Source organism: Hypanus sabinus, chromosome X1 (assembly GCF_030144855.1).
Source record: "Hypanus sabinus isolate sHypSab1 chromosome X1, sHypSab1.hap1, whole genome shotgun sequence".
Lineage (NCBI taxonomy): Eukaryota > Metazoa > Chordata > Chondrichthyes > Myliobatiformes > Dasyatidae > Hypanus > Hypanus sabinus.
The window spans coordinates 26,142,748-26,163,117 of NC_082738.1; the positions used below are offsets into that span (position 1 = coordinate 26,142,748).

General features: G+C 40.8%; 1 protein-coding gene across 2 annotated transcripts in view; it reads right to left on the reverse strand.

Annotated features, from left to right (window-relative positions):
- Positions 1 to 826: 826 nt before the first annotated feature.
- os9 (OS9 endoplasmic reticulum lectin) overlaps positions 827 to 20,370 on the reverse strand; it is a 77,012-nt gene continuing 57,468 nt past the window's right edge. For both annotated transcript variants that reach the window (XM_059956114.1, XM_059956113.1), the window contains 2 exons: positions 6,739 to 6,854; positions 827 to 1,891 (listed from right to left, as the gene is read on the reverse strand). In XM_059956114.1, coding sequence (XP_059812097.1) covers positions 1,754 to 1,891; positions 6,739 to 6,854 — 254 coding nt within the window. In that variant the 3' untranslated portion in view covers positions 827 to 1,753. The remainder of the gene's footprint in view (positions 1,892 to 6,738; positions 6,855 to 20,370) is intronic.

Sequence of the window (20,370 nt, forward strand, 5' to 3'; positions counted from 1 at the left end):
CACCTCAAGTCAGGCCGGAACCAGCACAACCACCGGTGCTACGTAGATCGCAGCGACAGGTTCGACCACCTGATACTTAACCTGTAAATATACTTGTAAGAAACTTCGCCCCATAGGGACTCTCTTTTAAAACAAGGGGGGGGGGGTTGAAAGTGGTGAACTACATATACCTGTCTGGACACGCCCCCCCCACCCCGCTGACTGCTCCTGTGGCTCCTCCCACAGACCCCTGTATAAAGGCGATTGGAGGCACTGCTCCTCCCTCAGTCTCCAGGATGTTGTGCGATGGACTCTTGCTGCTGATAGTGCTCTCTTCCAGCTAATAAAAGCCTATCTCTCGCCTCACGTCTCCGAGAGTTATTGATGGTGCATCAGTAGTATATGGTAACACACAGGTACTTTGATAATAAATTTACTTTGAACTTTAATTCCTACTACACAGTTTCCTACATCCTGTCCAATTTCCCTTTCAAACTATTTACTACTTATGGTTTCCACATGGAACCATTTTCTGGTAATCCACATTGATAATAGCTCCATCTTTAGCAATCTTCAAGTAGCTTCATTCAAGTCCATGCTGGCTTCTTCCTGATGGGATTGTTCATCCAAGTTTCTATTCAGCATGTAATCAAAACCCCTGGATTGATTGCAAAAAAAATCATTGAAACAGTTGTTCGAGGACATTCAAAGTCACCCATTAAGTGCATGATTCAGCAAACAAAAGGTTAAATATAGTAAATTGGATACTATATTTTATTAAACATTATTTAATCACAGTGTTGTTGAAATATTAATCAGAAAGTAGGTATTTAGTTGGTCTTATGGGAATCTTTCATTACAATTGTTGCATTTTTCACAAACTCATACATTCTGATTTAAAGCAACTAGCAGAAAAATATCATTAAAAGGTAAGAGGCAAACATACATACAAATTTCAGTAAAACGATTGGTTAGTTACCAGAGACAAAGATCTGGTATGTAATTACTAAAGGCAAGATGAATGCTGTTGTTAAGTTGTCCACACTTTTAGCAGCAAGTTGCCATTTCAAAATTACAAGGCAATCTTGGTCATTGGTTTGTATACAAGAATTGGGTTATTCAAGGTCTCTGACTTTGGCTAACAAGGCTGAAATATCACCACTGGGAAAGAACTACACTCCTCCCAACAACCTGAAGCTAACGAGACCATCTAAAAGATTGGAACTGAGGGCTTTATCTGAAACTTCAGCTGCCTCTAAACTGATAATGTAGTGATCACAATATGATTTCAGTCACCGGGTTGCTCAGCATTCTCAGTTTTAGATTCTTTATCTGCCTAGCTTTCTACTTTCAACTAAGAAATCCATTTTTTGGAATTAAAACAAAACATTACATTCATTACATAGAGTTCTCACTCTCCAAATTATGAATAGTCCTTGCCCCTAATGAAAACATGTCTCTCTGTCAAGGAGGAAGCCTGAACTGCCTGCCTTGATGTCCTGGTGGCAAGGCTCATTTGTAAGAAACACATTCATATTAGCATTGTCCATACACATTTCCAATACACAAAAAGGACTGTATCAGATAAACAATTCCATTTTAGCTCATCAATAAAAATAGAAAATTATGACCATTCTTCTGCAGGTTCATTTATTATTGACTGTGATCAGCGATCACAAAAATACATGCCATTACACATGGCAAAGTGCAAATTGGCTGGTTCATGTGCTAACATCCAAAGATGTGCTTGATTTGTACTGAGAGCCATGTGCCTCTAGAAGTCCATATCATCAGAATCTGTGCTACTCGATGACTGCGCTTCTTCTTGGCTTTCACCCCACACAAAGCGGTAATTATCCTCCAACTGCTGCTGCCTCTGTTGTTCTTTATAAACCTCTTCACTGCCACCAGTCTGTTTGAAAAGAGGAAACGCAAGGGGTTTAATATGTGCAGATGAAAATCTTAAACTTCACATCTCCCCAACTTTAACAGATAATCACCTTCCTTCAGCTTTTGACATTCTCACGTCTCATTCACAGTCTTTCAGAACACTAATGATCAACTAAGCCTAAAAATTAGTCATGTGCTACCACAGAAGTAACCAAGAAATTAGTGCCCAGTGACACTATACTGTGCAGTTTAATGCTCTTTCACAATTTATCAATATTTGGATGCAAGATGTGGTCTAATGTTTGAGTAACTTGGAGAAATATTTTTTCTCAGCTCACGTGTGGATGTCACAAGCTAGGTGATTTATTGCTCATCCTTAATTGTCCTTGATCTCAGTGGCCTGTTGGGCAAGTAAGAGTCAAGCATAGCACTGTGGGTTTGGAGTTGCATTTAGTCCAAGCCACACAAGGATGGACTACACACAAAAAGTTGAAGGTGATCAGTGGGTCAACCAGCCTGGACAGGGCAAATATGCAAATTCAACCCAAAAAGGCTCCTGTCCATTTCCCTCCATACAGATGCTATATGACCTCAAGTTCCGCCAGCACCTTTGTGTGCTGCTTCAGATTCTAGCATCTGCAGTCTTGTATCTCCAACGATGACAAAAAGAAAGAAAACCTCACACTATCTATTGGACAGGATTTTTAGAATAAGACAATAATTTCAGCCACCACTATAATTATTCTTAAAATTCCATGTTTTATTTAATTAATTAAATTTATATCTCTCAGCTGCCATGGTGGGATTTCAATTTGTGCTTCTAGATCACAGTTCCAGCAGTATTACTAAGCTGACATACCTCAAAAATGTCAGCAAAAGGCCAACAGAAGGATTAAAAAATAAGATTAAAGTGTACAAAAGAATTAGCATAAATGCTATTACATCAATGTACTAACTTCCTGGACTTGGACAGGGACAAAAATTAGATGGGGCACACAGTTAAGTCAACAGGGGCTATGCTCATGTGCAGGATTAAAAAGACTGATAAGATAAGCTCAAACCATGTTTCGCAGCAGTCAGGTACAAAGTGTTTGGCACAATTCTAATTTGACCCCAGCCGCTTAAACAACACTTAAGTGAACGCTGTAACTCTATTTATCAATGGAAGTTTTGCTTAGACCATTTAAATTGCCTATAACACTGCCAGTTGTCCATGGCTTGGGATCTGTACATTAGCATCCAGATGGGTATTGGAGGGGAAAGCTTTATTTAACAATAAAGAAGAGCGGATGAGGGACAGAAATTGATGCAAGTTGCACAGCTTTAGCTCACTTCATTGGACACATCCATTCCAGGTACCTCCAGCAATGAACCTCAAGCTTGAATGCATTAGCAACTGTATACCTGTTCGCAAAGATGGCGCTGGTGAGGCATAGCAATGCTTTGTAGGTAGCTAACAAAACTCATGACAATTCTACTAAATATACTTTTTTTTTGGGACTTTGTGTGTGGTCTCGATCGGTCATGGTCGACCATGGGTACTGCACCTCTGGTAGTCACCGGATTGTTGAGCAGCATTGACTGTGGCTACTGAAGCCAATCCTCGAATGGTAGGTTCTGCCACAGCTGCTGCATGTATAGGGCGTCGTGGAATTGTTGTCCGTTTAGCTCTCCGCTCCTCAAACTGACTCAGGATCATTCTTTGGCCTTGCTCTAGGTGTTGCTGAAGAGGACCTCGCCATCTGCTGTATCCTCCCAGCACTCTGTGTTGATTTTTAAGGCTTTCATGTCGCGCTTGCAGAGGTCCGTGAAGCGAAGCTGGGGTCCACCAACATTCCTCTTGCCTGTTGCCAGTTCTCCATAGAGGATGTCCTTTGGCAGTTTACCATCTTCATACAACGGATATGCCCAGCCAGCGCAGTCTGCATTGTCTTAAAAGCGTGAACATTGTGGGAAGTCCAGTGCAGGAGAGGACCTCAGAGTTTGGGACTTTGTCTCTCCAGGTGATGCCGAGGATGCGGCAAAGGCTGTGCAGGTGAAAACTATTGAGCTTCCTCTCCTGTTTTGAGTAGATGGTCCAAGTCTCTCTACCATACAGGAGGGTGTTGATAACACATGCATTGTACATGGCAATCTTGGTCTTAGTAGTGAGTTTTGGATTCTCCCAGACCTGCGAGGAGAGTCGAGCAAGGATCGATGCTGCTTTGCTGATACGCCTATTGATTTCAGCATCGAGGGAGAGAGTGTCGCTAATGGTCGACCCCAAGTATGTGAACTCGTGGACAACTTCTAGATCGTAACTGTCGATGGTAATAACTGGTGTCTCTGCTACGTTCTGGGCAAGGACATTTGTTTTCTTTTCCTTTTCAAATCTTTTTATTATTATTATTCAAAATACACAGGTACATTGAAGTAACAACACTTACAGTGCCTCAAAAAAAAAATCTTAAAGATTGAAAATTTTTGTGAATAAAAAACCCCCTACTAAGCAAGAAAAGTGAGGAAAAAAAAAGAACCCATTGAGGGCTCAACCCCGGAGCCATGCGTCATATAGAAAGCTTCTGAAAATAAACATCAAACCGCCAACATTTGTTTTCTTTAGGCTGATGGTAAGTCCGAAGTCCTTGCATGCCTTAGAGAAGCGGTCCATGAGAGTTTGTAGTTGCTGTTTGGTGTGTGAAGTTATAGCAGCATCATCGGCAAAGAGCATGCCACTTATTAAGATCTTTTGCACTTTTGTTCTTGCTTTCAAGCACGCAGGGTTGAACAGCCACCCATCAGATCTGGTGTGCATGTAGATACCTTCTGTCAACATCCCAAACGTGTGCTTCAATAGCATAGAGAAGAAAATGCCGAATAATGTTGGGGCCAACATGCATCCTTGTTTGACTCCACTACGAATAGTGGAGTGTTCTGATGAGCTGCCATCGTACCGAACAGCAGCCCCCATGTCGTCGTGGAGTGACGATGATACTTTGGAGTTTCGGGGGACAGCTGATCTTGAGGAGAACCTGAAAGAGCCCATCCCTGCTGACACGGTCAAATGCCTTGGTCAAGTGGATGAAAGCGACATCAAGGGATTTCTGTTGTTCTCTGCACCTCTTCTGGAGTGAGAAAATCATGTCGATAGTTGACCTCCTTGTGCGATCACTGCAATCTGCAGCGTATAATTTCCTGCTGGGAGGCGTGCTTTTGACCCCTCTATATAACCTGACATTTGTGGTACCCTGAACTATTCGGTGAACTGGACTCTCGAGAATAGAGGCACTGCTATGGCAGCCAGTGCTGGGGCAGGCTTGGGACTGGACTGAAGTGGTGGGGCCTGTCCCAAGGGTACATAACAAACCAATGGTTGGCCGATTTAAGTGGCGGGCCAGATTAAAAAGATTAAGGTGTTGAGGCTGAGGGTGGAGGACGATCCAGTGTTCAGTTCACTGCTCTGTGAGGCTTTACTCGCTCTCAACGCTGAACTGACTCTGCAGCCGTGACCTACAGTCATCAGCATTCATCAGTGTTGAGCCTGGCTCCACGGTTGTAGCCTGTAGCCAACGAGCTCCTGGACCTGCTGCAACGCTGAACTGGCTTTGTGGCTGTGAACTTACTTTTGGGGATTCTGTGGGTCATGTTCTGTGGGTTGCTTGTTTGCTTTTTAAAAAAAAATAAATTGCTTGCATGATTTGTTCATTCACATTGGATGTACGACTGTCTCTTTGGTGAATTCTATTGTGCTTCTTTGTTTTGTGATGGCCTGCAAGAAAATGAATCTCAAGGTTGTATATAGTATACATACTTTAATAATAAATGCATTTTGAATAGCTTTAAGACAGCAATAGCTTGGGGTAGAGTTGTTTATTTTTTTAAAAATGGGAGATCTTCCACTTGCAATGAATTATCAGAAAGTGGTAGATGTGCTATATTAACAGGCGTTAATGCATCAAGAGTACAGTGCAATGGATTTGTGACTTTCATTGATTGATACAACTCCAAAGTTCCTGAGTTCAATTACAACCTCTAGCACCATCTGTGTGCAGTTTGCATGCTCTCCTTGTGACCGTTGTTCAGACGGAAATTTTAACATCGGGCCAGATTGAAAAAGTCAGGGTGGTGAGGAGCGAACAGGTTCAGATCATTGCTCAAAGTGTCAGAACCTGCTGTTCGGATGGAGAGTGAAGCCCTGGGCCAGATAAAGGACAAGGTGTCAGGGCCTGAGGCAAGTATGGGCCAATTAAGATTGCTGCTCCATTACATTCACTCGGCTCTGTGCTGAACTATGGGTCTCAAACTCTTTGCAGTCTTCATTTCAAAGAGGCTTTTTGCCTGTGGGGTCTGCTTGCATGATGCTTTTTTTCATTGCACATTGGGAGTTAGACTGTCTTTCTTTCATATCCACAAGGCCTGTTTTTGGGTTTCTTTGTTTTGTGGCTTGATAACAAATGTACTTTAAACTTTGACTTCATGGGCTTCCTATGGGTGTTCCTGTTTCCTCCCATATCCCAAAGACATTGGTTTGAAGGTTAATTGACCCTACTGTGTCGGTTAGTATTGGCATATAGGTGAGTTGTAGATCGTGGAGGGAGTTAATGGGAATGTGGGGTCAACAAAATAGGACTGGTTTTAATATGTTGGTCAATGTAGCCTCTGGGCCAAGGAGCTTGTTCGCATACTGTATGCCTCCATGACTGATGGAAGCACCTGCTGTGAGTCCTGCTGGTGGAACAGTCTCAACAATTGCTGCCTTGGCGTTCCAATTGAGAGGGCATGAAAATAAATACAAGTGCTCTGAACCCCACTTCCATGAAGAGAAAACAGCATCAATTGTTGTAACTACATACTCTTGTAGTCTGTTCTCTATGAAACAACTATTCTTACCAATAAGTTGATGAGAAGCTCTCTGAAAGATTTAGTATCTTCTTCTGATAGCCAATGCATATCATCGTCGTCATCTCCGAGTGATCCAGTTGTTACAATCTTCACCTCAATTTTACCTAGAAGAAAAGCCAATGGTTACATACAAGGGAACTTTCACTATATCCTTAAGAGCTTGATTTGTAGTGGCGGATTATTAAAAGCAAAGTTTGAACAGATTATTGCAACCTGCAAATAACTGAATGTTTATTCAAATCCTTAAAAATGTACTTGATTGCAACAGCACAATTGGATTTACATTAGAGTTCCACACTAATTAATTAGATTTTAGATTGTGTGAATTTCATTGTGTATTTGGATAAATTTATTTTAATGATTCGCTCAATTTCCCGCTTCATCCAAGTACTTCAATCAGTCAATTGCCATTCATTTGACTATACTCATATTAAATTTGTTAGGCACTAAAGGCCAGAACTGCAACTTGCAGGAGAGTTTAAAACAGCGACTCTGCTACAATAGGGTCTGACCGCCCACCAGTGTCTAATCCATGAAGGAATGCCAAAAGCTGGTTAAATCAGCAGGACTGATTGGAAGCTAAAAGTTCGAGAGAAGTCAGAAAGAAGCAGCATCTATCTCAGTCAATGTCTGATATAGGGAGATGACGACGCACCTCACAAAACACGCAAGAAGATATCAAGAACCAAGCAGGGAGATGCTTGCTGTACAAAGCAAAGCCACATTTGCACTTACAGCATGAAGGAGTGACTATGGAAAAACAAAGCAACCACTAACCAGATGGGTAGATTGATAACAACTCAGCGATATCTTATAACAGTAATTGACTAATTGTGCCACGGCTGGTCATTTGATTCAGTTAGTTAAGCTACAAAATAATGACATTCAAGAGAAGGATGCAAAAGGAGTTATGCATAATCTTGAATCAAGTCCAATGGGGCTGATATTATCAGAGTGAGTTTTGAGTTGTATGACTTGAAAGGAACTGGAAAGAAATAATGTAGTGATATTGTCAAATTATAAAGAAGAAAGGAAATATTGGGTGGGGAGGGGAAGAACAATGATGACAACTAGCATGACCTAGACAATAGTTTATTACAATAATCCAGATAGCAAATCAGTGCAGCTACAGTTCAGTCAGTAATGCCAGTCAGTACAGGCATTAACTGTACATTTTACAGTCCTTGGTGGGGAGGAAATGAAAACCACAACCACATTTGAATTGACCTCACAGTATCTTGTTCAGTATCTGAGGCAATGCTATTACCTTACCTCATCGCTCCCAATATAAGAAATTTAATTTACAACTTAATGGAACCGACTGTAGATGGAAAGAATTCACAAAGTCCAAGATTTACCTTCAGAATGGACAATAGGGGAGTAACTCATCCTACAAATGTGCTGAGTCAAAATTTTCATTGTTTTTCTAATACTTCTTATCTATACCCCCCCCCATTAGCTGTATCCCATATGCACTGTGTATACAAAGAGTGAGATAAGCCTTTTGCAGTATCAAGCTTCAGCACCTACAGTTTGTCCTACGTGAGTTGTGTACAGTTCCACTTTTACCTAATAAGTACAATGGCAAACTTCTGTCCTGGAGTTTTATAAAGCTATTGCTGGGCTAGTATCCAGGCATGGGTTCACTATAACTCACTTTAGCCTAGAGTTTGTGGCTCAGGCCAGTTGAGCCCATTACAGACTTACACTGCCTGGCACTAACCCCGTAGGGACCCCCTTTAACTCTCTATTACATGCTTATGCCCTCATTCCTCTCTGCTGTGCCACAGAACAAAAAATTCACTATTCCCTTACTATGAATTTAATATCTCCTAATATACCACTACAAAATTGAGAGATGATTGACATACAAGTCTTTTTTAAAAATACACTGAAGGATGGATGTGTAGAATGCCCTGCCAGGTGCAATGACAGAGGCAGAAATATTTGGGACATTTAAGAATATCTTAGATAGGCACACAGATGATAGAAAAATGGAGGGCTATGTAGGCTATATACATCTTATACTTTGATTCTTCTTGCAAAGGCCACTGTCGAGCTTACTTTCCCAATTTCTGCTATAACTGGATTTTAATTTTCTGTGTGTCCAGGGGCACTCACGATCCTCTGATCACCAGCACCTTTTAAAAATCTCGTGTAAAAAAAAAAATGCCTTTATTTATTTATCGTTTATTGATATACCGTGTGGAGTAAGCCCTTCAGGCCCTTTGAGCTGCACCACCCAGCAATCTCCCAATCTAATCCTAGTCTAATCATGGGAGAATTTACAATGACCAATTAACCCTACCAACCAGTACATCTTTGCAATATGGGAGTAAACCGGAGCACTCAGAGGGAACCCATGTGGTCACAGGGAGGACATACAGACTCCTTACAGACAGACAGCAGGAATGGAACCCAAGTCGCTGGTACTACAAAGCATTGTCCTAACCACTAAGCTATCGTGCCACCCTCACCTTTGTACCAAAAAGTGAGTAAGTTAGCATGTGTCAACAATATATTCCATCTGCCATATGCTCACTCATTCACGTAGCTATTCTATGCCTCTGCGCATAAACCTTGCGACTAGTTAGAGTCATGGTCATAGAAAAGTACAGCACAGAAACAGACCCTTCAGCCTATCTAGTCCATGCTGAACCATTTAAACTGCCTAGTCTCATCGACCTGCACTCAGACCTGCCATCTACGTACCTATCCAAACTTTTCTTAAATGTTGAAATCACACTCACATGCACCACTTGCACCGGCAGCTTGTTCCACACTCTCACCACCCTGAGTGAAGAAGTTTCCCCTCATGTTCTCCTTGAAATTTTCACCTTTCACCCTTAATCCGTGACCTCTAGTTGTAGTCCCACCCAACCACAGTGGGAAAAAGCCTGCTTGCATTTACCCTATCTATACCCCACAATTTTGTATACCTCTGTCAAATCTCCCCTCAAATCTTCTACTTTCCAAGGAATAAAGTCCTAACCTATTCAATCTTTCCTCATGACTCAGGTCCTCAAGTCCTAGCAAAGTCCTTGTGAACTTTCTCCGTACTCTTTCAACCTTGTTTACATCCTTCCTGTAAGCAAGTGATAAAAGCTGCACATAATACTCCAAATTAGGCGTCATCCGCATCTTCTACAACTTCAACAAAACATCCCATCTCCTGTACTCAATACTTCAATTTAGGAAGGCAAATATGCCAAAAGCTTTCTTTATGACTCTATCTACATGTGACACTACTTACAATGAATAATGGACTGGTATTCCCAGTTCCCTTTGTTCTATCACACTCCTCAGTGCCCTACCATTCACTGTGTAAGACCTACCCTGGTTGGTCCTACTGAAGTGCAACATCTCACACTTGTCTGCATTAAATTCCATCTGTCATTTTTCAGCCCATTTATCCAGCGTGTCCAGATCAGAATCAGGAATCAGGTTTATTATCACCGGCATGTGTCCTGAAATTTGTTAACTTAGCAGCAGCAGTTCATTGCAGTACACGATAATATAGAAAGAAAAATAAAGTAAATCAATTAAAGTATATGTATACTCAATTTTACAACTTTCTGCAGCTTCTTTTGGTAGATCCCCATACCAGACATTGATACAGCCTGTCAGAATCCTCTCCATAGTACATCTATAGAAGTTTGAGTGTTTTAGTTGACATCCAAATCTCTGCAAACTCCTAATGAAATACAGTCACTGTCTTGCTTTCTTTATCGCTGCACTGATATGTTGGGATCTGGTTAGATTGTCAGGGATCTTGACACCCAGGAACTTGAAATTGCTCTCTTTCTCCACTTCTGAAACCTCTGAGGATTGGTTCGGGTTCCCTCAATTTACCCTTCCTGAAGTCCACAATCAGCTCTTTGGTCTTAACTGACATTGAGTACAAAGTTGTTGCCACAACACCACTCAACTAGCTGGTATATCTTGCTAATTTACAACCTCCATCTCCATCTAAGAATTGCTGAGTGTGTGCCTTCAGGCTTCTGCACCTCCTTCCTGATGGTAACAATGGAAAGAGGACATGCCCTGGGTGATGATGGTCCTTAATAATAGATGTCACCTTTGAGGCACCTCTCCTTGACGATGTGTTGGGTACCATCTAAGATTCTATCAACAATAGTTGTATCATCAGCAATTTTACTGATGGTATTTGAGCTACACCTAGCCACATAGTCATAGATATAGAGAGAGTAGTGGGTTAAGCATACACCCGATGTGCACCAGTGTTGATAGTCAGCGAGGAGGATATGTCATTACCAATCCGCACAGATTGTGATCTTCCAGTTTGGAAGTTGAGAATCCAATTACAGAGGGAGGTAGAGGCCCAGATTCTCTAGCTTCCTGATCCTGCTGCAGGCTCTGATAGTCTTCCTCGCTGTCCACTGCACCCCCAGTCTTGGTGTCATCCACAAATTTGCTGATTCAGTTAACCATATCATAGATCATTGATATAGATGACAAACATCACCGATGTCTATGGCACTCCACTAGTCACAGACCTCCAGTTAGAGAGGTAACCATCTATTACCACACTCTGGTTTCTCCCACAAACCCAATGTCTAATCCAATTTACAACCTCATCTTGAATGTCGAGCGACTGAATATTGACCAACCTTCCATGTGGGACCTAGTCAAATGCCTTGCTGAAGTCCATGTAGGCAATATCCACTGCCTTGCCTCCATCAACTTCCCTCCTAATTTCACAAAAACTCTATAAAGCCATGATGACTATCCTTAATCAGTCCATGTCTATCCGAATACTCATATCTACTCCCTTAGAGTACCTTCAAATTACTTTCCCACAACTGATGTCAGACTCACTGGCCTATAATTTCCTGAATTACTTTTAGAACATTTCTTAAACAGCAGAACAACATTATCTATCCTCCAATCCTCTGGTACCACACCTGTCACTAAGGACGATTTAAATATCTCTGCTACAGTCCTTGTAATTTCTGCACTTGCCTCCCACAGGGTCTGAGGGAACACCTTGTCAGGCCCTAGGGATTTATCTATCCTTATTTGCCTCAAGACAGCAAACACCTCCTCTGTATAGGGTCTATCATCTTGCTGCTGCTTTGCCTTACTTCTATTGATTGCATCCATCTCAGAGTAAATACAGATGTAAATTATTCACTTAAAATTTTTCCCATCTCTTTTGGCTCTATGCAAAGATTACTATTCTAATCTTCCAGAGGACAAATTTGTTTTTTGCCATCTTTTTGTTCTAAACGCATCTGTAGGATCATGGGGTTATAGAGTAAGTACAGCACAGAAACAAACATTTGGTCCATCTAGTCCGTGCAAAAACTATTTAAACTGCCTACTCCCATCAACCTGCAATGGGACCATAGCCCTCCATATCTCTACCATCCATGTACCCATCTAAACCTCTCTTATATGTTGAAATCAAGCTCCCATGGACCATTTCACTGGCAGCTCAGGCCACACTCTCACAGCCCTCTGAGTTTCCCCTCATGTTCCCCTTAAACTTCTCACCCTTCATCCTTAAGCCATGACCTCTGGTTGTAGTCTCACCTAACCTCAGTGGAAAAAGCCTGCTTGCATTTACTCAATCTATACCCTTCAATTTCCTCTCTCTCAAATTGCCTCTCAATCTTCTACTTTCTAAAGAATACAGTCCTAACCTATTCTATCTTTCCTTATTACTCAGGTCCTCCAGACCTGGCGACATCCTTGCAGATTTTCTCTGCACTCTTTTAACTTTGTTTATGCCTTTCCTGTAGGTAGGTAACCAAAACTGCACACAATACTCCAAATTAGGCGTCACCAGCCACCTATACAACATCAACATAGCATCCCATCTTCTCTACTCAATAAATTAATTTATGAAGATCAATGTGCCATTGTGCAATCCCTTAGGATTCTCCTTGTCTGCTAGGGCAACCTCATGCCTCTTTTAACCTTCCTGATATCTTAAGTGTTCTCTTGCATTTCTTATACTCATCAAGTACCTCATTTGTTCCTTCCTGCCTATACCTGCCATGCACCTCCTTTTCTTAAGCAAGGCCTCAATATCTCTTGAAAACCAAGGCTCCCTGAACCTGTTATTGTTACCTTTTATTCTGACAGGTACATACAAGCTTTGCACTCTTAAAATTTCACTTATATTACATCTGCTCCTTTCTTCTTCCCCCCCCCCCACCCAGCCATTGGTATTGATTATGAACAGTTGGGACCCACCGCCAATTCCCTCACCATCCTGCCTGTTATCACCTTCCAACATAAGATTTACCCTTTTATGCCCTCTGCTTTTTGCCAGTTGATCAATAATGAACCCATGCCAGTGGTACATTACCTCCTTACCCATGTTCTCTGATTATGTTTAATAACTGTGGCACAGTATTGAAAATCTTTCAGAAAGTCTAAACACACCATTTTAACTAACATACCTTACATATTCTGCTCGTGGCAATCTCAAAAGGTTCAAACAGATATGTTGAACGTGACTACTGCTTCATAAACTTATTCCTACCTTTGTTTTCTAAGTGCCATTAGTATCTGCCAGCTTGATGTTGACAGAATTTGGCAATAGTATTAGCATAAAACATCAAATGATAAATGGTTAGACTGTGCTGGTAGATTTGGCCACTGTCTGGCTTTGGGTGTAGCCTACTGTAATGTGATAAACAAGGTCATCCTTGTTTTGTTGCCTTCTGAATAAAACTGCACAACAAGACATTGCACACTGGCTTGTCCATTACCATTATTGACTATACTCTTAGGTAGTCAGCCTACAGAAATGCCTAGAATTACAAGGGATCAATGTATTTACAGGCAATCAATGCCATACAGCGAATGCAATATTGTTGCCAACTGCTGAATGCCAAAGATATTAGAAAAAGATTCTCTCAATCAATATATTATTATGGGTTTATAATAAAAGATGGTTGCAACTTTTAGATAGTGTAGTTACTGAACAAACAATTGTCATTGGTAATTGTATACTGTGTTAAGGAGGAGGTTCATGAGAATGACCCCAGTAATGAATGGGTTAACATTTGAAGAGCATTTTTTGGCTCTGGGCCTATACTAGCTCGAGTTTAGAAGAATGAGGTGGGGCTTGGGGGAGATCCTATCGAAACCTATTGAATATTGAAAGGCTTAGATAGAGTGGATGTGGAGAGGATGCTTCCTATAGTGGGGGAGTCTCAGACCAGAGGGCACCATCTCAGAATAGAGCAGCATTCATTTGAAACTGAGATGAGAAGAAATATCTTTAGCCAGAGGGTAGTAACCTATGGATTCATTAGGTACATTTAAAGTGGAGGTTAATAGGTTCCCAGCTAGTCAGAGTGTCAAAGGTTATGGAGCAAGCAGGAGAATGGAATTCCATCAGCCACAGGGAGACTCGATGGGCTGAATGGACTAATTCTGCTTCTATGTCTTATAGTTTTATGATCCATGTGACTTTGACTGGAATAATTGTTGCTGCTTGCTAGATGGAGTGGTTTTGTGTCATCAACAACTTTACTAGTTTATTTGTTATGTGCGGATGATGATGATGGGTACAAACAGAGGGCCTTGGTGGTATCCATGGGAAATCTGTGCTCTATCCAACAAGGAGTTAAAGTACCATTTTTAAGGTGCTTGCTGGAGAGTAGCAGGTTCATTCTGCCATATCCAGGCAATTGTGGGATATGTCAATGCTGCTTTTTTTTTTAAATATAAAAGGTTTGGCAACAAGCATTCCAAAAGACAACGCTGATGTAGAACAAGAAAGTGCAACTACATGATTATCAAGTGGGCAATATTCAAGGTGTTCATTTTAAGCAAAGAGCACGTGCTTGAACTGGGCTGCAAGGGTCACTTCCATATTTTTGATAAGTTTGATACACTTCAAGATAATGGTACTATTCTTTCAACATCAGTTAATATCGATGAAAGAATAAATTACACATACGTCTTCAGATCAAGTGAAATGTGGAAGTTGAGATGCACTTCTAAATGAAAGCAGATATAATAATGGTAAAAAAAATTGCAGCATGCTGCTGTGCAGAGGGACTTGGGAGCGCTTGTGCATGAATCACAAAGGTTGTTTTGCAGGTGCAGCAGGCTATCAAGAAAGCAAATGGGATGTTGGCTTTCATTTCTAGAGGGATTGAATTTAAAAGCAAAGAAGTTATGCTGCAACTGTATAGCGTACTGGTGAGGCCGCATCTGGAGTACTGCGTGCAGTTCTGGTCTCCTTACTTGAGGGATATACTGGGTTTGGTGTAGAGGAGGTTCACCAGGTTGATTCCAGAGATGAGGTGGTTAGACTATGAGGAGAGATCGAGTTGCCTGGGACTATACTTGCTGGAATTCAGAAGAATGAGAGGAGATCTTAAAGAAACATAAAATTATCAAAGGGATAAATAAGATAGAGGCATGAAAGCTGTTTTCCACTGGTAGGTAAGACTAGAACTAGGGAACATAGCCTCAAGATTCGGGGGAGTAGATTTAGGACAGAGATGAGGAGGAACTGCTTTTCCCAGAGAGTGGTGAATTTGTGGAATTCTCTGCCCAATGAAGCAGTGGAGGCTACCTCAGTAAATGTATTTAAGACAAGGTTGGATAGATCATTGCATAGTAGGGGAATTAACGATTATGGGGAAAAGGCAGGTAGGTGGAGATGAGTCCATGGTCAGATCAACCATGATCTTATTGAACAACAGAGCAGGCTCAACGGGCCAGGTGGCCGACTCCTGCTCTCATTTCTTATGTTCTACTGACATTTTCAACAAATACAACTATAAAATACTTTCAGGAAACATACATAATTTTTTAACTAGCCAGTGGGTTTGACCTGGATCTGGGAGAAATCCATTGCACATCAGTACTGGCAGGGAAGCAGAAATTGGTGTTATTTGATTACAAAGGAAACAAAGCTACTATTGTGCCAGCCACTCTCCTGTATCCCCAGCACATGGCCAAACTTTTACTTCACCCCACCGGCCCACTACTATTTGTCAACATGACCCAATGATTACCAAATCACATTGAGATCAATACAACCGTAAATGATGCTTTTGAAAACAATTGCATAACTACATTGCTCAGTTTGGATATGGTGTAATGCTAACTGAAGATTTCTCAATTGGTCTAATGCCTTAATTCCTCAAATTACTTGCGTGCTACAAAAGGAAAGAGATGAACATTTTGGGAAGTATGGCGCATTGGTGAACTTAACTGTACAAGCTCACTCTGGTTCCATAGTGTACACACTCGTTGGTGGTGTTAATACCAATGTACTTGAAATGAAGCTAGAGAAACTTGAAGTGGCCCATTTTCTTTGACAAAGCTGGGGCTGAACTTTCAATTTAACAGTATGCCGATTACATTTTCCATCTAATAATGGGTGCTGAGATACTACCAACAAGAGCCAAGAAAAAAAATGAGTAAGAATAACTTGATTTGATCATCTGTGTATTGTGTTAATTGAAGTGTTTAAGCAATAGATAAGCATATGCATTTTTGATGTTATTCAATTTTACTTAGCTTGCTTTTATATTTTGCTCTGAAGAACACAGAATAGGTTTGTGTGGGTGGTTGGCACCGAGGGCAGAACAGTGCAAAGTGTTAGCCAAGATAAAAGAAAATAAACTATGAGAGCAAAGCCCTCAGCCTGACAGAGTTTGGGAAAGAAATGTTTTCAGCAGCATCAGAAGAATTGTGGCACAACACAGCCAAACTGATACTTGTGCATAGGAACTAAGGCCACTAAGTAGAGTTTAGTCAGAAAGAGAGCAATGACAGTCATCTATTAGTTACAGACGGCCAAGGACACTGACTCATTATTGTCATTTGAGAAACATATTTGGATAATGGTTGCACTGAATTTTAAAAAAAGTTTTAGACCACAAGACCTTAAGACATAGGAGCAGAATTAAGCTATCTGGCCCATCAAGTCTACTCCACCACTCTATTATGGCCGATTTATTATCCCTATCATCACCATTGTCTTGCCTTTGCCCCTTTGATGTCCTTACTAATCAAGAACCTATTAAGCTTCTGCTCTATATATATACTGAATGACTTGGCCTTTCCAGCCATCTATGGTAATGAATTCTGAATTCCACAGATTCACCATCCTCTTAAGAGGCCACATGGCTAATTGGTACCAAATACAAATAACCCACGTGATGCAGTTTTTGGCAGATCATTGTGCCATTCCCTAACACAGAATGAATGGCATTACAAGTCAAATTGTACCATCCTTGAGACTTGATTGGGTCATGTGGATGTCTGTTTTTGCACAATAGATGTAAGCATAATAATGTCATTTCCAAACACAATGCTCAAAACAGGTCAGACAGATCCAAAGCACATTAGTTCAGAAGTGCCCAACAGCCAGTTAGATTTTCTTAGTGTTGCTTAGTGATTCTGAAAGGGCTTCCCTGAATAGGTCACAGCTCAATGATGGCAACCTAGCTCTTCGTCTAATCCGTTTTCTTCAATGGAGGAAGCTATTCAAAAGAAACAAGTACCTGCACATTCTAAAGAAACACTGTAAATCTAAACTATAGAGATCCTTTTTTCTGTAGTTACAAGCTTGGGAGATGCTGTTGAGTAACCTGTGTGAATAACTGTAGTGAAGTTTTTAGATGGCATGCACTCCAGTCACTGTGTACTGCTGGTAGAGAATGAACCTTTAGGGTAGCAGAGGAAGTACCTAACAAATGGACTGATTTGCTCTGGATAGTGTCAAGTTTCTTGAGTGTCACTGGAATTGCACTTATCCAAGCAACCTGCAGAGCATTCCATTATGCTCATGGCCTTTACCTTATACGTAGATGGTGGAAAGGCCTTTGGGTGTTAGGAGGCGAGTCACACACAGCAGGATACCCAGTCTCTGACCTTCTTTTGTTGCCATGGTATTTGTGTGGTTGGTCTGGTTGAGGTCTCACCAGTGATCATCCTTGGTATGTTGATGGTGGGAGATCTGCCATGATGGTCATGCCATTGAATATCAAGGGTAGTAGGTTAAATTTTTGCTTGAGATGGACATTGTCTGGCACTTTTGTGACATGATTACTTGTTACTTATCATCATGGCTGAATGATGTCCAGGTCTTGTTGCACAAAGACATGGACTGCTTCACTTACTAAAGAGATGTGAATGCACAAACAGTTCCAAACAGTGAACATTCCAACTTCTGATGTTATGATGGAAGGAAGGTCATTGATGAAGTAGCTTAAGATAGTTGGATTTGGGACAGTCCTGAGGACCTCCTGCAGCGATATCCTAAGGCAGGTACAATTCACTCCAACAATCAAATTAATTATTTCTCATTTCAGATTTGAGGGAGGGTTCCACATATGAAATGTTAACTGTTTATCCTTACACAAATGCCACATGAGTGCTTCTGGCATTTGTTCTCATACTATAACTGCCATCTAGCTATTGAAGTGTTTACTGATTGATGCCCAAGGTCTTCAGTTTTACCATGACTCCTTGATGCCACACTGGGTTAAGTGCTGCCTTGTCATTAAGAACAGTCCCCCTCATTTCAGGAATTCAGCTCTTTAGTTCACATTTGGATCCAGGCTCTGAGGAGGTCTGACGCTGAGGAGTCTTGGCAAAACCCAAACTTCAGCACTGGTGAGCAAGTGCTGCTAGATAGCACCGTTGACAATCCTTTCCATCATTTTGCTTTTGATTCTACTTCAACTGATTGAATGGTAACTAGCTGGCTAGGAACTGTCCTGTTCTCAGTGAACTGTAAATGCATGAGTAACTTTTCACATTGTTAGATAGATAGCAGCGTTACAAGTGTAATGGAGCAGTGTAAGTGTATGTGTTGCTACTTCTGGAACACAAATCTTCACGTACTGCAGCCTCTGAACACTCAGGAATAACATTTTAGTGGCAAACCCAAACAGTTTAAACTTCTTAAATTAATGAAAATAATCATTACGTATTTTCCACTCAAACTATTAAATATAAAATACACCATGTGGACCAGGACATAGGATACAGAAATAAGCCTCATTCTTCTACAACTCCAACTTTTAAGCAGAGAAACAACTTCTGAAGATTCAGTGCTCACAATAACTTCAATCCCCTATTATGTGATAGAATTATGTTTAAAGATCGAAAATTCCACTAGTTCATGTTGTGGAATTAAAAAAATATTGTGCTAAAGCTGTAAAATTATATTTAGTGGCCATCTTGTATTGCACCCTGCCCAACATGAAGAAAGACTGAATTATCAGAACTATCACGTGGTTGAAGTTAGCACAAGTCAACAGGTGCATTTTCTCTCAAGGCCTTCATCTTTGGAGAAAAATAGAACCAAGAACAAAGGCAACCAACTTGCCAACTAAATATCAGAATGTTATTGCAATAACTTAACTCTTGATGTGCAATGATTTAACCTAAATGGAGATGATGCCAACACTGGCACAAAATTGACAGCAGGCTCAATGAACTTCATTCCAGATTAGATTACAGGTGTTCTAATAAATCAATCTTTTCCCTTTTACAGTTTCTGACAAAGAATGGAGTGAGGCAAATGCCAGATTGGTAGTTATTTTCATTTTTGGAACCCCATGTTAGGCACAATTAGATACAGGAAAAATAGTCTCCACTTTATCAATGCGCATTATACACAACATCAAAGCTAAAACTAATCGACCCAGCAATAACGTCCATTTATATAACAGTTTTAATTTAACAAAAACATACGAAGGGGCTTCTCATTGTTTGCATTATCAAATTAGCAAAATAGACATCAGGGCAAATGATCAATAGACGTGATCAAAGAACTTTTCAGAAAAATATAATTATGATAAAAGACAAAGGTTTAGAGAAGAAACTCTACAGCTGGGCTCAATACAGTTAAGGGCATGAGCTCTATTACTGTAGATTAAATTTAAATATGTCTGAGAAGCCAGGGTAGGGAGTGTGCATATATCATGAATGGTTACTAAGGTGGAAAAGATTATAGAGAACTGAAGACACTTCAAAAATCAGGGGTTTCTTTAAGGAAAGGAGCCAGTCTAGTTCACAAGTGCAATGACAATGGACTAGGTGAGAGCTCATGTGTGCAGAGCTAGATTGACCTTATGTTTATAGAGAGCAAAATGAGGACGGCCAGCCAGAGTGCACTGAAATGATCAGGTGTACAAATACCAAAAGCAAGAATAACTTTTAAAGCAGCAGAAGGGAGCTGAGACAGGATTGGAGTCAGGTACCATCACAAAGATAGATATAGGAAGACTAAGTGGTAACCCAATATCCAACTCAAGGTCAAATATGACACCAGTGTTGCACAGGGTCTTCCTGTGGTTTCAGTTTCAAAGTTTCCAGAAAGAGGGATGAAATCATTGGGTATGGAGTTTAAGGATTCAAACTTTTCCAAGAATTTATCTGAAAATAATTTTGCTCATCTCATATTAGAAGATGCTAGACAAAGCCCAAAATTTAAAGTCAGTGCAAAGGTCAAGAGAACTAGTGACAAAGTAAAGGTGGGTGACATCAGTGCATAGACCATTTGAAGGGGAAGGGAGCAGTGCAGAGGCCAGAATAGAAGCTATTTACTGGTGGACTGTTTGGTTATAACAAGATAGCTAAGAATGCAATCAAGTATAGTTCCAT